The sequence below is a fragment of the Lissotriton vulgaris genome, chromosome 12 (genome assembly GCF_964263255.1).
Source record: "Lissotriton vulgaris chromosome 12, aLisVul1.2, whole genome shotgun sequence".
Lineage (NCBI taxonomy): Eukaryota > Metazoa > Chordata > Amphibia > Caudata > Salamandridae > Lissotriton > Lissotriton vulgaris.
This window is the reverse complement of record NC_141700.1, coordinates 494,206,998-494,224,794: the sequence shown is the minus strand read 5'-3', so window position 1 is coordinate 494,224,794 and position 17,797 is coordinate 494,206,998. Positions and strand designations below refer to the sequence as shown.

Below are 17,797 nucleotides of genomic sequence, written 5' to 3'. Positions count from 1 at the left end.
GCAGGCGTAAGGCGTGAAACACCACGTTATGTATGGGCAGGCCACGAGCATTGCTGGAGTTGCGTCGCGATTGAGACACGACTCCAGCAATGCGCCACCCTTACGATGGGAGATGTGTCACTTATCTGTTTATCCTTGCGCCACGATGCACCGCATAGTAAATGCGGCGCATCTGTGGTGGTGCAAGGATAAACTTGTGTGACGCATATTACCTGGTGCATCCCTGTTGATTTGCAGGGATGCGCCAGTCGTCATGAATCTGCCCCTGATTGTGCGTCCAATTCCTACGCCTACTCGAGGCAGGCATAATGAGGGGAATATTTCATTTCACCACTTTTTTCCCTCTTTGCAGGAGTGCCGCGTTCTGCAGCACACATATGAAGAGGGTAATGCCTTAAAGTACAGTTTTTGTTCAGGAAGGGATCCCTTCATGCAAATAAACTATATTTACCCCAAAGGCGTCACCCTTGTACTATGTGGCGCGAGGGTGTGTGCATTGACTGGCGCATGGCTGCCTAAAGTGCGGCAGGACTGGGGGAGAGCGGAACAGCGCTACATCTTAGCAGGTATGGCGCTGTTTTGTCTCTGCTCTGACATGCGTTTCCTGTGTCACAGGACCCACTCCTATCTTGCACTCCTTTTTAATTTCGTACAATTATTACTCCACTCTTTCAATTGTTGTTTGCAAAATTTATTTTCATTTCCAAATGTTGCTTGTTAGCGAGTTTTTTCATTCTTTATTTGTCATTTTTTATGCATTTCTTTTCAAATGATTGTTTAGACCCAATGCATTTCAAGCGTAAAGCCCTTCCTCAGGGAATTTCTTTTATCTGTCCTTCTGGGGGTCGGGCTTCTAGGCGGCCATCCCGGGGGCTCCCTGGTCCGGTCCGCTCCTGCTCTCGGTCTCTGCAGACGCAAAGCTGAATGCGCAGCAACTTTACTTTACTCGCTGCGTTTCGTAATTTCTTTCTAAATTTGGCCCAGCACTGTGTACTGGAAGGGTCCCATTCCAGTACGAAACCTATGCCAGACATCAGCCTTGCAGTGTGTGTGAGGTGCTAGGCTAGGCACTCTCATTGTGCGCCAGCGCTATGGAGGAAGCCGGAGTGCTTCGCGTGCTGCGGTGCATGACGTTTTAGTAAACATACCCCTATATCTTTCAGTGTAAGCGTCGCCCTTTCTGCGGTTTGGTCTTTGTTTTGTCTCCAGATGGGACTCCGTCTCTTCTGGCAAGGCCGCGTTCCCTGGGTGTTTACGTTTGTTTATCTCCAGCACGTTGGGCGCACTTCTACTCGAGCCGGCATTGTATTCTCCCCTCCTGCTCGACCAGCATCTTGAGTTACACGCTTCTGTGGTTTAGACACTGCTCCAGAAACACACTGGGTGCCAGAGCGGCGCCTGCCAAGGACTCTGCTTGTTTTAGTAACACGCCGCGGTGCTCCGAGCTCGCGTAGCAGTGAGTTATTGGATGCTGCCTTTAACTAACCCGTGTCAAAAGCAACACCCTGTCACTGCCAACAACACACGGGGCGCGGGGACGCGGCCATCGAGCCAGCGATGCCTCAAAACGGCTCCCAGACCTCCTGCAGCGCAGGAAGCACCGCGAGCCCCTTACTGCTGCAGACGCAGGACTAGGGTGAGAATGTATGTGTGCACCGGGTACTCACGTGAAAGGGCCTGCAATGGATCCACAATCTTCACTATGCGACAGTGGCGGCTGGTGACATTTGAAAGTGGTGAGCCGTAAATACTGTGGCGAGCGAGTTCAGCAAGTGAGGCCGAACCACCTATGGGGGCTTTGGGGCGTTTGGGGGGTTCGGCGGGTTCTCCCATGAGAACATTTTGAAAAAAGAGTGGGCAAATGGTGCATTCTGAAGCACATTTGAGAAAGAGGTGGCTTGGCGCATACATCTCTGGGAGTAGCCAGACAAGTCTCTTTGCACTTGCACAGATACATCTCTCTCCCTGCATTCACATAGGCACAGTCACCCTGCACTCATAGACCCATTACTCGCCCTTCCCTGACACATCACTAAGCCAGCATTCACCCATCCACATCACTCACTCTGGACTCACACAGGTACACTGCTCAACCTGCACTCACACAGACATCACTCACCCTGGACTCACGCAGGCACACTGCTCACCATGCACTCACACAGACATCACTCACCCTGGACTCACACAGGCACACTGCTCAGCCTGCACTCACACAGACATCACTCACCCCGGACTCACACAGGCACACTGCTCAGCCTCTTGCAATACTCGCGGTCGTGCCGTGGGTGTCATGGCTACATTGTATATTTTATTTAAAGGGATATGGCTATTTTTTTTTACCAGTAGGTTGCCAACAAAACGACGATATTATGGGCAATCTCCGGAGAGGGGCCAAAAAATGAATGGGCATATCATCTAAACTGACGTGTCTCACGTGTCTGAGCTGTTTTGAGGCACAATAGTACTCAGTGTGACAAACTGACACTTTCAAAATCTTCATTCAAAGTACCCTTTGTCTGCCTCATCTCACCTGCCACAAATCCAGATTCTAAACTTTTTAAGTAATTCTGTGCTGCGTTCCGGGCTTTGTTACAGCGCCTTGGGCACCCGCGGGGCACTTGGCTGTGACTCACCTCAGCATGAACTGCTGCAGGCTCGAGTGCGCGCATTCAATTTATATCTGACGCACATGCGCTGAATCCTATGCGTCGCGACACAGAGCACCCTTCACAGCTAATGGAAAGTCAAAATTGCACGTAACCCACATGGAGGAGGCGCGGAAGTTAGTAACATGATCTATGCAAACTTTACACGAGCCTATGTAGCCCGGGCAGGTAGAAAGACATCAAAACAATAGAAGCTAACTGTAACATTACGTTGAAAACGAAATCATACAAGAAAACTCATCCAGCCATACCTGAATAGAGCCCTAGGAAAGACAGTACTCAAGCAGATCCTTAGCAAGACTCATGGTACTCGAGTCCCAATTAAAGAAGGCAATAGAAGATAGAGGCCACTACCCAGGGTCGGCCTGTGCAGACTATGCCACATAAAAAAGGAAACCTTGGAGCATCTATTTTTGTTGTTGTAGATTTATGTAGCGCAAACTCGACCGGAAGGTATTGGAGCGCTTTACATGAGAACTAGGTACGTTAAACAAGGACACAATCATTTCTTGGTAGGCACGGAGAGATTCAATGATTTGCCCAGAATCACAGGAAACTGAGCTGACGCCGAGGGTCGAACCCGGTTCCCCAGCTTCAAAGTCGGCAGTTCTGGGCTTAAGGCCACAACCTCCCCCCAATAATGCATCCGCCCGGTTCTTTCAAATGCGCAGCGCACTTTAATACATTTCTATCTAGTGGGATGCGCACATGCTCTGAAGCAAAAGAACTTCACTTCTCCGCGGAAGCCCCAGATTTGGGAAATACATTGCTGACCCGTAGTCGGGAAGCAGGGACTAACATGTGGGCTGTTTTGGCTGGCACTTCATCCAGACACCCCCTTTCAGATCCTGGGGTTTCATGTGATATCCAATTGCGTTCTGACCCTGGGATCTGTAGTCACTCACGGGATGCCGCATTAAATCAACTGGGCTGACACATTATGTTGCACGTGTAAGTGAACACGGTACACTTTCCTCAAAAGTCTCCATCCCATCTGTGCCAGGCCCCAATTGTGCTGCAGCGGGTAAAGGGTGCTCTTTCAGAAGGCAAATACTCGTCCAGCAGATGGTTCACCGGTCTAACTGGGTGCCCTCCCCCACCCCTCAGGCATCGCCCAGTGGATTAGCGAAGCCCAGAGACTCGCTACCAATCCACAGTTTCCCGTCTGCTTGGGTGAGCCAGCTCGCAGGGTGCAGGCCCAGCTGCGCGCTCACACTGACTCCCCTAATCACCAAAGGCTGCCCATAGCACCAGGTAGGGGCACGGAGACTGCACGCGCACGCGAGAGAGATCAGCTGCCAAGGTACGATACAGCTTTTGCAAACAAAATGGGTCATGTCGCGCAGGGCTGGGGTTAACAAATAAAACATTTAAATTTTTAAAACTTACCACGTCCGCGACCGCGTCTTCTGTGCTCCGGGGTCCAGGTCCCATGATTGCTGATGGCGCCTTGCCGCCTACAGGAACTTCCGCCGACCGCCGATCCCTCACAGCCAATCCTGGCACCTTTAGGGCACAGCTACTCTCTGCCCGCCCAGCCCATTAGAAAACGGAGGCTAGAGCCTTTGCCCCAGCCACAGCAGGCACTAGTGCGCATGCGTGGGCACGGAGAAAAATTCGCCCTCCGTCCCCACTCATGCGCACTTGTGCCCCACTTGTGTCCCATGTCTCACGACAATGTGAATGCCTGTCAGTTAGCATGACGTCGGGCCGCCCACCCCCTTCAGACTCTGAAGGGGGTGGGCGGCCCGACGTCATGCTAACTGACAGGCATTGTCAGTTTGGTTCTTCTATATAGGCAGGGCATCTCCGACCGAACTTAAGTTTTCAGTTTACTTAAGTGCACAAAAACCGAGGGAGGGAGCTGCAGCGAGCACGGTCGGACGGCTGGCGGGGCAACGCCCCAGCGCCCTTAATGGACGCACCGCCACAGACTCTTCCTTCAGGGGAATGGAATACGAAACTGCGGATGGAGACAGCAGAAAGGTGTCCTTTCAGATAAAGGGAGTATGAGTGAATGAATGAATGAAGATCAAGGGAGTAGCCAGAAAATTAAAATTGCCCCCCTACTTTGATCCGTACTTCGAATGCCAGCAGGTGCAGGAAGTGAGGAAGCCCTGCCCACACTATATGAGGTCCCTACATCGCACCTTCTGTCCATCTATCTCTACATCCTTTAAGCCTTTCATGCATCCATCCATCTCTTTACGCTTTCATCCGTCCCTCCTTTACCATTCAGTCTGTCCGTTTTCTCAACATTACTCCTCCATCCTTTCACTCACACTTTCAGCTATTCATTCCTCGTTTTCCCATCCATACATCTTCTTTTTCCTCCATACATCATTTTTCTCTACTTTTATTAATTAACCCATCCATCCAAACTTACATGTAGCCATCCACCCGCTCACCCAGCCTTTCATCATGCCAGCCATTCATTCTTTCACCCGTCCATGCATTCTTGTTTTCCATTTCCTCCATCCGCCCTTTCTCCCTTGCATCCATCTTTCATTGGTTATAACACTTCCTCCTTGTCACAGGCTCTTTCTTCCTTCCATATGTTCTTTTCACTCTTCTTTCGAGCCCTCTCTCTCACACTCTCAGTGCAGAGCCAGTGTAAATGGGCCTTAATGCACGGGAGGGAATAGGCCCTGGCAGCTCTCTAAAATACAGCAATAATCAGGGTTCAGTGTGCAGCCTAGGCCTCTGGGCACTGGTGTCGCTGCAACTGCTGCACAATTAAAGCTACATCGGCACACAGTTTCCTGCTCTTTCTCATCAATTCTCATTTTGGGTTTCTTTTACTGTGTTTGGGTTCCCATCCCTGACCTCTCATACTGTTTTCCTTTTCTCTGTTTTTTAAGAGCATTTTTCTGTAGAGCTGCAGACATAACAGGCTCATAAATAATAAGTGGTACAAAAGGGGGTGGTGATGGACGGAGCATCTGAACTAATCAAACACTCGCACCCAGTCAACAGATCTGGGTTTAATCCATCACCGTTCTTTAGCCCACTTTGCCACCCCAGTTCAGACATGGCCATATGCAAATCAGTCTGACCCTGTGCCTCATGGGAACAGTCCAGCCCGAACTGCCAAGCCATGCCTTCCCTGGACTGGAAACAAGCTTCCGAGGACCGGTTTCTGGCATTTCAGCCGTCTTCAGCCCGGCTTGCTTGAATCCAGTGGCAAAGTGAGCAAGGGACTCACATCTGAGCATACCCTGCCAATTTATGGCGAACAAAGCGGTACAAAAGGGGGTGGTGATGGACGGAGCATCTGAACTAATCAAACACTCGCACCCAGTCAACAGATCTGGGTTTAATCCATCACCATTCTTTAGCCCACTTTGCCACCCCAGTTCAGACATGGCCATATGCAAATCAGTCTGACCCTGTTCCCATGAGGCACAGGGTTAAGGCTGATTTGCATATAGCCATTGTCTGACCTAGGGTGGTGTGGAGTGCAAAAAACGATGGATTTAGGCCCAGATCTTTGTACTGGGGTGAATGTAAGACATTGTTCTGCATTCTGTCCATCAACCTTGTTTTTTGCATAAATAATAACTGTCACCACCCTGATTTGAAAGTTATGTATACTGAAAGAAGTTATGTTGTTCCCTGTTAGATTGTGGCTGCAGTCTCTCAGATAAAAGGTATATTTTAGCATCCTATATCAGATAGTCCTTGTTTTTTACTATGTCAAAAGGGCTGTGGGCATAGTAGCAAGACTACCATCTGCTGTACATCATTTGATTTAATCGGAGTCGCTATTTGGAAATCGCTATTCCTTACGCATGAAACTTTTGTTTCATACTTGCGATCCCTACTGGGTTGCAAATCGACTTACCTCATGATTATTAAAGAGGTAGGTCGCAGATTGTGACCCATTAGGAATCGCAGCCCTCACTGGGATTGTAGCCTGCTGAGGTCAGCACACCACTATGACTGTGATTGCGTTTTAATAAAGGTTTATTTTTTGTTAGCATGCAACCCGTTTTCCTTAAAGGAAAATGGGATGTGTTTCAGCAACAAAAAGGAAACGTTTTTATTTTATTTTTTATGAGCAGGCAGTGATCCCTGGGATCACGCCCCTTCCAAATACCGAATCGCAAAACCCAAATTGCGATTTGGCAACATGGTACCGAATCTCAAATTGGGTTTTGTACATTCCAAAAAGCATTTTTCCTGTCGCAAATTGGATAAATGCTTCTTACATATGGCCCTTAGTTCCTTAAGATGGAACCCACAGAGCAGGGTTAAAGTACATTTGTTGGTTGAGGTGATATTATTTTGCCGTAATCAGTGGACCTTTCTTTTTAAAATATGAAGAGTTCAGTTTCTAGATCTCACCAGGAAGTAAAGTCAATCTTCTTCCCATAAATAAATTATGAATTAAAATGTGTATAATATGTCTACAGTGATGATCGTGAAGATATCCCTGACTCCTTTTGCACCCCTCTTGTTCTACAGGACTGTGGGCATTGGTCAACAACGCTGGTATTTGTGTCCACTTTGGAGATGCTGAGCTCTCGCTTATGTCTACATATAGAGGATGCATGGAGGTCAACTTCTTTGGGACTCTAGAAATCACCAAAGCCCTTCTGCCTTTGCTCCGACGCTCCAAAGGCAGGATTGTGACAGTCAGCAGTCCAGCAGGTAATAAGGCTACATGTAAAAAACACTAATACATTACATTGCAATGTTATCTTCGAAAAGCAGAAAAACAATCTCTGAAGCAAAGAGCTCAGAACTGTGAGATAGAAGGAAAGAGATATGGAATGTTTTTTCCAACTGAAGTTTCGACCCCCTAAATCATCTTCCTCACCATTCTTTTAAATTGTCAGCCCCAGAAATTCCTTCTGCCAATTTTCTGGCCAGGGAACCATTTTGATTGCCATCCCTTTTCTCTCTGTACCTCTTGGAAGGAGTCTGAGGTACCTTAGGCATTGATTGATGTCATAGCCACGCGGAAACCCAAGAATGAAATTTGATATCCATTCCTATACAAGGGTTATCAAGCCTCACATCAAGGGTGTAGAGGTTACCAGAATCAAATTGGCTGTAAGGTCTAAACCTGCAGGTGCACTTAAGTGTTGGTTATTGGGTGCGCGGAGTGAAGGTGATGCAATATAGACAATCAAGATGTAATGTCTTGCATAATTTGTATGGTGCTGTTATGTTAATGTTATGTTAAAAATAATTTATTAAGCGCACTGCCACCTATTGGTTTCCTGGCGCTGATAAAAGACAGGGAACGTAGCCTGAGGTTATGAAGCATGCTGGGATTATTGATATGCTTGTCTGAAAAGCCAGGTCTTTAATGCTTTCCTAAATGACATGAGATCCGGACAAGTCCGGATCTCAAGGTGGAAAGCATTCCAAAGACTGGGAGCCAAAATAGCAAATCCGCAGCCCCCAGCACACTTGCTTTTAAAAGCAAGCAGGTATCTGGAGGAGGGCCAGGTAGGCTGAGCGCAGATTCTCTCCTGGTAGGTTGAAATAAAGAAGCCCCCAAGTTGAAATATACAAGTCCATGTTGTTAATGTCATTGATGGTTGTTTCTGTGTGGACCGATAATCAGGTTGGATTACGGCGATGAGGGTGTGGCGGGGAGGGTTTCATGAAGCAGATGGTGGGGGATTTTTGAATTGTGCAAGTCCATATGGACATGTGGGTAATTCTACGACTTCCACCACTCCCGTGTGTATGAATTCTGTAGTTTATGCCTGAGCATCCAGGGATGAGGAGAAACAGTTAATGGTGGGAAAGCATCTTTTTGATGAAAAGTCCATCAAGGTTGTAGTGGTGTTGGGAATGCCTGCTGCATGTTGGTCGGCTGGGTGAAAGCTTGCTTGTTCTTTATGTGTCTCAACTGTGCAACTGTTAGGGACCCAGACTGACACTGTCAAAAGCTACTATAGCGAAAATGGCGGACCCCTTCCTGCACATTTTGCATGTTTTGCTGCGGGCGGGGCCTACGTTCCACTGAGACCCCAAGCAAAGTAATAGCTAAAGAAGGCTGACCCAAAGACCATTATCTTTTGATTCTCCATTACCCTGGTGAGACAGTTGGCAGTCTCCTCTAGGCCAGGCCTAGAGGACATGTGTAAGTCACTGGCTGCCATGTGTTCAGTTAATGTCTGCATGGCCACAACTACAGTCAAACCCCACCCTAGATGGAATCCCTTGCATGCAAGTGCAGCGGATCATAACATGGGATCTTAAAAATTGTTCCTTAGCCTCCTAGCATTAGCATATATCTTATGGAAGTATTCCTGGTAGAGGCCCAGATTTATGAACGCTTTGCATTGGGTTTGCTTTACTTTTGCCATTATAGATAATAGGGTAACCAAAAAGGTCGTCACCCGACCTGGGTATAATGCGGGAAGGAAAAGAACGGTCTGCGACTTATTCAAAAAGAACTTGATTCAGATCTGTATAATCTCTGTTGTGTGTAAACTCCAACACTGGTATTTAATCCCATGTAGAACCCACTACGCCTATGCCATCAAAATTATATTATGAATGCATACACAGAATTTAGGTAACCAAAACCAATGAGGCACCAGATAAGCAAATATCATTTACAATACATTTATTCAAAACTGTTATCTTCAATTCACAATTTTAAACATTTTGTGATAGGTTGCATGAAGGAAAAAGAAAAGTGTTAACGGACGTGCTCGTGTGGGGCAAGTGACAGTGAGGATCACAGATGTAGGAATAGTCCATTCAAATAATTCTAACTGTAGACTGGTATTATGTAGCGCCAAGATGCTCCTTTCGGAGCGATAGTCGCGCTCTACAAATAATTCTTACAAATTACAAATTAAAGAAACCTGTCCATTATAGAACATGTTTACACAGTAATGCATTCAACTTAATCATGCAACAATGCATCTTCAAAGTGTAGGACAGGGCGACCGGTACAGGCCTCGTGTGGATGGAGAGCGTCGACGTTTCGACTCGGCTAACACAAGGAGGGTGTGTTGGGACCTCTGCTGCGAGTCTTTTTCAGAACGGGAAAAGGCAACCTATTCCTGGTGCCAGACCGGCATCGCAGGTGTGTTGCGGATCCATGCTCTGGAAGTAGGGGCAGTTGCTCAATTAGCTAATTGTGCAGGAGCCAGAACGTGGCTTTCTTCCCCCTATTCGTGGTAATATTCAATTACGTCAATGATATGGGCCCCAAGGTCAGCCCTTATTCAATTCACAATGCCTTCAAGGAAGCAATGACCGTGCACCTCGCAGTCGTGCTGACGGTCAAGAGCCGAGCGTGTCCTTATATATAGCATTAAGAAGAGACATCCATTCTGGAACTATCTCTCCTGATAATAACTTGTAAACCTCAGCCGGAACTGAGTCAGGGCCTGCCGCCTTACCGTTCTACATATGCTTTAATTGTTCTCTTATTTCCCCTCAGAGAATGGGGAATTCAACCGGTCCCTCCCTTCTGCTGTTATAACCGGGAGACCAATATTACTCAACCAGTTCTTTAAAGCCTCTGCATCGGGCCTTTCTGACTCCGAATAGAGTTCTGCGAAAAGTGTTATAGTTCTTTCCTTCATTAACTCCTCATTATTAGATACATCCCCCTCGGGAGTTATGACCATCTCTCTAATATGATTTCTTTTCCTATCTGCCCTCACCTTCCAGGCTAAGAGAGCCCCTGCTTTTCCCCATATTCAAAATGTTCCTTAAAACTTTCCTCACACCTTTCCCTGCTCTTAGTATCCAATTTCAGCCTATAGTACACTCTAGCTTCATCTAGCTTTTTTACTGTCTCATCATCAGATTATACATCTTGCTGCAATGTCCCTTCCAAAATCCCCATCTTCTCCTCCAATTTTTGTAATTCAGCTCGTTCCTCTTTTTTTTCATATATGCAGCCAGATTTTGCAATCCCCTCTGACATAGGCCTCATAAGTGTCCCATACAATGCTTATTGGTGCTGAATTGGCATTAATAATGAAGAATTCCACCATTTTTTCCTTCAGAGTGGCAGCAACTCTTGGATCTAATACAATTGCTCTCTTCAGGGTCCATCTGCCACATTTCCTTACAGTAATCCCCCCCAGTATGATACTAACCATACTATGGTCCGATATATGACGTCCTTTATTTCCCTGCCCATTCTCTATCAGCCAATATGTAATCTAACCAGGAAAAAGAATGGTACTTCTTACTATGGAAAGTGTAAGCTCTATTACCCTTCCTTAAATGTCTGCAGGCATCAACCATTCCCAACTCTGAGAGCATATGTTTTAGAGCCTGACTTGTTTTCGGTGCTTGGGCCTGTGCCGCCTCCTGCTCTTTGATCTATCCGCTATTGGATCTAATAATGTATTGAAATCTCCTCCTATTACTATGGGGGATGATTTCTCTACCAACCTCATATTCAGATCCACTAGATATTGGGGGTCGTCCGTGTTTGGGCCGTAGAAACCAACACATATAAACTCTATACCTGAGCATCTAAGCGTGGCCATCACCCATCTTCCTGAATCGTCCGTACTAGAGGCCATCAGCTCCACCCCTGATCCTTTTCTAACTATTAAGGCAACTCCTTTTCTGTAGTCAAGTTTGTTGAATGATGCGTAGCTTTCTATCCAAATATATTTAGAGAACACTTCTCTACTCTCATCTGCTGTTATGAGTTCCTGTATAATACATACTTGAGTTAGATGTTTATGTTGGCTTTGGTTATGGTATCTCTGTGAGGAGCGATTATATATTTTTATTATATACTCTCTCCTGTGCCACATAAAGATCAACAGAAGCACTATGCCTGAAGGTGAGTCGGTGGATTGACAAACTGTGGTAGAATTATTTAATTTCCTTTTACCTATTCAAAGTCACACATATTTTATATGATACGGGGTTTATTTTATAAGTAATGATCATATTATTGTGGTCAATGTTTAACTGAATACATTATTTTTCAAAGGATGCATACATGATGGGGGGAGGCGACTCTGTCAGAGACCTTGCTTGTGCAATGAGATGGCCCACGTCTTCCCCTCAGATCTCGCCGATTTGTACCCCTCCGGCACCGGTGCATAAGGGATTTCTCCCAAGTGAGAAATATTTGTAGATTAGGTCCTTCCCCACCGTATTGTTGAGCACAGTGGGTACTGAAGAGGTGAAATATCCTATGCGAAATCTGATATGTTTATTTATTCTGTGAATTCTAAGATTAGCCCCACAAAGTGTCGCCTTCCCCTGTGAGCCTCCCATCATTAATTCACAAACACACTCCTTTTCAACAAAAGCATCTGACGCACATTATGTGTTACAGTTTGAAATATTACCCACTGTCCGAAGGGAAGAATGCAGCAAACTGGAGAGAGGACACACTGGCCTTCAAAATGTTACGGCAATGAAAAGATTGAGGTAGTGATGAAGCAGTTTTCGGGATTCACCCTTACTGCCAGCACTTACTACTGCCCACACAGGAAGAAAGCGAGGCAAGATTTTGCACATAATACATTGTGTACAATAATACACGCCAGCACGACTCTTTTAAAGAGCATCCGCAATCACAATTGTACTAAAAATATAAGAAAACGTTATATTTTTTTCGTTCACAGTTTAATTACAGCCCGGCCCACCACAGAAAAAATCTCTAGGCTCCTTTTTCTGTGTCTTTTTCCGAATCTCTGGTATTCCGGGAGAGGTCCTACCACAAAAGGATGGGGTCAGAAGATTAAAAGGGGGAGGGGCTATTTCTAAAGTCTTAAACACCAGAAGCTTAAAACATATGAGACTTTTCACTGTCCCAGTGTAAGAGGCACACAACAGCAAAACGAGTCCTCGTCAATACTTTTTTTTTAGTTTAAAGGAAGTTTATTTGTTACGAAAATAAGACATAATGTAGTAAACAAATAATTATATATATGCATAGCATAATATTGTACAAATAAAAGGGGAAGGGAGAGGGAAGTAATGAAAGAAAAGACAGGGAGAGAGAAAGAAAGAACATAAGGGGAAGGGGTTAGAACATCCATATTAGGTATTATATTTGAAAAAGCAACAATTATGCATAAAAGTTCCTACTTACAATGAAATATTCTATTACTATGAAGTAAACCTTAATTAAAACAGTAGAAATTGTAAATTCAATGGAGTTTGGGTACTTCTTGAATGCAGGGGTTATGTGCTGATAGCTTTTTAGCTGAAACATTTAAGAATTCGGTAACGGGCATCCAGAGTATCTCTCTTTTAATAGCAAGCGAGATTGGGTGTACATAGGCTCTATCTAATCTATGATTATAGCAAACGCCATACCACCATGCTTGAAAAGATACTGCAGAAGCATCGTTCCAAAACTTTTAATTATATTTAAATGACCTGAAATTGGTAGCTAGAATCATGGGGAATGTAAAGAATCCCTCGGCTGTCAGTTTGTGAAACTGGGCTGTTACCTTTGTGTACTCGCTACATCGATAATCCACTCATTGCATTAGTAACCACCAGTTCCCATGGCCTACTGAAAACTTCAGAAGTTGGCTACCTATCTTTGTCATGAGCTCACCGTAGTACGAGTTGTCTACTCCACTGGTGCCACGGCTGCACCAGGCGGGAGCTGTTCTTGCGATGAACTCACTGTCCCCTTGGTATTCACCCTGCATTGGAAATGATCTTCCCTCATTATTTACTCACTGGACCAGGAGTGACAGGTGCCCATCCATAGTGAGTACTTACTACATGAGGAATCAGCTGTTCTATCACATAACCCTCACTTTAAGGGTGAGTGGTCCTCGTTATGTACTTACTGTAGTAGTAGTTGGCTGTCCTAATGAAGTACTTATGCCACCTATTGTTTTACTCCTAAAGGTGACCATTCATTCCCCTTCTTGGCTGCCTATGGTTCTTCGAAAGCAGCGCTCAACAGGGTGATGGACACTTTCCGCCATGAACTGAAGCCTTGGGGCGTAAAAGTGTGCCAAATCCAGCCAGGGTGTTTTAAAACTGGTAAGTTATGTATGTTTCAACTTTCAACCATGATTGCTCAAACAGTTGCCATGTGCATTTCTTTGGGAAAAGATTAATAGCCTGATTTATATCGTGGCAGTATGTGTACTCTGTCGCGACGGAGTATATATGCCGCCAACATAATTGTCCGCCGGCCAAATTAATATGCGGGTAGACCTTATGGTTGGCTTTGGTGGTGACTACTCCATCACCACCATAGCCAAACCTCTCTGAAGGCACGATGGAGTAAGGGCCATCAGAGACAAGGCTATATGTCCGGCCACCCAATCGGGATGGGCAGACATATAGCCGTTTTTTCCTGGCCCTCACCACCAGGCAAACCCAGGTGGAGAGTGACAGTAAAATGCATACTGTTCCCACCCCTTGAGAGGTGACTCCTATGGCGATGGAATCGTTACTTTTTTTATTTCCCATTTTGTGATTTTCTTTTTGAAAACAAAAAAAGAAAACTCTTTGGTACATGCTGATGCAATCTTATACCAAACAGCGATATGCAATAACAAGAACGCCTTATCCTGCTAATGCATTATAAATGACAACCTTCTTGGCGATCATTTATAAATGTGGTGGAACGATTGGCTGTCCGCCACAACATAAATCAGGCCATAAGAGGCTTACTTAGAGTTTTATAGGCAGATTTCCTGCAGCCAATGTGGCAGATCTACATTTTCCATCACAACTGTGGTGGACAATTCTGATGCATTCTGAGTTTGCCACCTTTGCTGCGGAATTTTCTCCACAAAAGTTGCTGTCTACACTGCCAAACTATACACTTTGTGGGGAACTCTTTGGCAGAACTTCTGTCAGATACTTTGTAGGATGGTTGTATTTCACCCAATTCATTTGGTGACACAGGAAATGTTAGCCCAGTTGGTCGAACCTTCTCGGTGACATGCCTTATATTTTCTATATACTCGGGTTCTATCGCATCCTGTTAAGGACAATGTACTAACCTTTGCATCACACTCCCCCGCCATTTCCATGACAGGCTTTCATGGTACCAAATATGGTAGCGCTTCTGCCACTGTAAATGGGTGGCTGAACCACCACCCACTTTGACGCAGTTAGCAACACACCGTGGAAGGCTCATTTGTGAGCCCGGGAGTATCTGTGTTGGTGGAACTTCATCCAGATTAATCCCATTGAACTGAATGGCTAACAGAGGGTGTGGGCTGAGTATTTCACATTTTCCAAAGGAATCTTCTTTACCACTCTCTGTAAAACTTAGTTTGAGCGGTAACAGAAATTTCTCTGATTAACTTTACTGCTGTTTCCTAGATAATAATGACATTACTATTGCATGCTACTGCTTTCCTATGGAACAGCCAATCCTGCTACAGTGAAAATAGCTTTTTTTCTACTTTCCTCTGTAACAACTTGTTTGACATTAACGTTATACATGTCCTACTTTTAAATGCCATGCACCCTACCTTATTGGATGCAAGCCCTACTTAGGGGGTGACAGGTCAAAGTTGCAATTTAAACATGTTCAGCCAGGCTATCCATGGGAGGTTTGCAGTCATGTTTGCATTGTCACTACAGTGGTGGCAGTGTGTGGCACAATGGGGGGTGGGGGGGGGGGGGTTACAGTCCACTGGTGACCTCTAGCTAACATGCTCTGGATACACTTTGAGTACCATATACTAGGGAGTTATAGGTAAGTTAAATATGCTAATTAGCGGTAAGCCAATTTCATCATATTGAAAGAAGGAGCACAGGCGTTATACCTTTGGTTAGCAGGGGTAAAGTGCATATAGTTTTACAGGAAAACAGTCAAGGCAAAAACTCTTGGGGTACACTATGCAAAAGATGGTCAACATGGGTGCCCCCCTGCAGAGTTTGTGGGTAACTACCCACCCTAATGGGTTTTCTCATTGCTAAGGTAGAAAAACCTTGAAAGACCATCAGCACTGGTGTGTTCAGGCCCAGGGCGATGTTCCGGCATAAAGTCAAAATACGGTAAGGAAATAGACCCCCTCAACAGTTTAGGATTTGCACCCTACATTTGTATTAGTCATCTTAGCATTTGTCTGAACATGTAAATAAGTCTCAAACAGGTTTATTCTCGCATTCTTCAGTTCCCAGACCACTGCAACGCTTCCTTCTCAATTGCTGTCCACCTTTGGTTCCTGGGAAATAGCGGCTTGCAGATGAAGGCTACAGGTTGGTTCAGGCCATCATTTAACTGTGCCAGAACAGACCTAATACCATGCTCTGATGCATTTGTCTGCATGACAAATTCCTTACTGAAGCCAAGTGCCTTAAATACTGCTGCTGAACATATGCCTTTCTTCAGGGTGTCAAAACCATTCTGGCACACCTCTGTACAGATCACCTTCTTTGGCTTCCTCCTGGAAGTCAGCTCAGTCAAGAGGGCGACAATGGTGCCTTACCTCTTCACATAGCTCCTGTAGTAACCAGTGTGGCCTAAGAAGGGTCTCACCTGGGTCTGGATCTTGGCAGGCTCCCAAGTCATGATGGTCTACATCTTGTGCTGGAGAGGTTGTAGATGGCCTCCACCAACTTGGCAGCCCAAATACACCACTGAGCCATGACATATCTGACACTTAATGGTCTTGGTAGTCAGGCCTGCCAGTTACAGGGCCTGTGTACTTTCTTGAGGTGGTGCAAGTGGTCATCTCAGCTTAAGCTGAATACAGCTGTGTCATTCAGGTAGGCTGCGTTAGAGTTTTACCAACCCAGCCAGGACCTGGGGGACCAACTTCTGGAAGATGGTAGGGGCAATCATTAACCAGAGGGCATCACTCTGAATTGGAATTTCCCTTACCTGGTGGAAAATGCTGACTTCTCCTTGGCCCCTTTAGTAAGGGCAATCTGCCAATACCCACATATCAAGTCAAAGGTACTGAGGAACTTTACTGCCCCTAACTGGTCATTGAGTTAATCAGATCTGGGAATGGGTGTACATCAGTCTTGATGACTGTATTGGGGCCCCTGTATTTTCTAATGAAACACAAGTTCTGGGGTATTGCCTGGGGTGACAGCATTTTGAAGCAAAGCCAGAGGGCTAGACCAAAGACTACAGGAGGGCTCAATCACCCCCAACTCCAGCAGCTTGAAAACCTCACCCGTGATACTGGCCCTGACGTTATCAGACAGCCTGTACATTTTATTTTTGACAGGCATGCTGTCCTCTGTGTCAGTGTCATAGGTCCACCAGACTGTGACCCCGGGGGTAAGGTGGAAAGGTAGGATTGTTCCAGTAACTGGCAACAGTCCCTCTGCTGCTCAGCTGTCAGTGTATGGGAGAGGGCAATCTCCTCTACTGACCAATCCTGCTCCTTGGAAGGCAGTAGGTCTAGGAAGGATTTAGTGTCATCCTCCTCACCACTATGTGTCACCACGCGCATGGTTAACCCACACCTCCCAAAGTGTGACTTTCGGAAATTTACATACAGTACTCTTAAGGGGTTCCTGGATTTCTGGAGGTCAGCCAGAAAGGAGACGTCACTCTTCTTCTCTTTGATTTCATACGCCCTGTCTACCTGTCCTGTAAGGCTTTGGGCTATCCACTGGCTCCATGACTCACCCTTTTTTGAACAGGTTGGCATTCCACCAGACTGGCCTTCTGGTCATACTACTTTTTCATCACTTCCTGACTTGCCTCCAGATTCTCAGTGGCTTCCTTCCAGAAGCAATTCATCTGAGCTCTGAGGCCTAACTTATAACTCATTATATCCTGTGGGGAGGTTCTTTTGGAGCTTTCTCTCAATTCTTCTGGATAATATTGAGAGGCCCTCTAACAGGGTGGCCAAACAGGAGCATGAAGATGCTGAAGCCTGCCTACGTCTGGGCAGTTCTATATAGGAAGAGAGAAAGCATGGTGACAGGATGTTTCACTTACATGTCAGGGACTCTGGCAGGTCAATAATCATGCTCTTCCGTGTACTGATAAATCTCTCACAAGCCAGTTTGTCTTGGGGTGGTGTGGCGTGGAGAACTTGTAGGTTAAACCACACTCATCCCACACAGCCTTCATGCCCCATCAGACACAACTTTCTTTGGGGAACCTACATGGATGAGGATCCCCATCAGTGGCCTAGCGCAGGTGCAGTCACTTTACTTAGAGGTATGGCCCTGCGGAACCTTGTGATAGGGTCTACCAATACCAGGATAAC

At 45.8% G+C, this 17,797-nt stretch overlaps 1 protein-coding gene across 1 annotated transcript in view; it reads left to right on the top strand.

The window, feature by feature from the left end:
- The window catches only part of HSD11B2 (hydroxysteroid 11-beta dehydrogenase 2), a 389,112-nt gene that overhangs the window by 349,658 nt on the left and 21,657 nt on the right, over nucleotides 1-17,797 (top strand). The window contains exons 3-4 of the mRNA XM_086945247.1: nucleotides 7,134-7,319; nucleotides 13,500-13,637. Of these exons, the coding sequence (XP_086801373.1) occupies nucleotides 7,134-7,319; nucleotides 13,500-13,637 (324 nt within the window). The remainder of the gene's footprint in view (nucleotides 1-7,133; nucleotides 7,320-13,499; nucleotides 13,638-17,797) is intronic.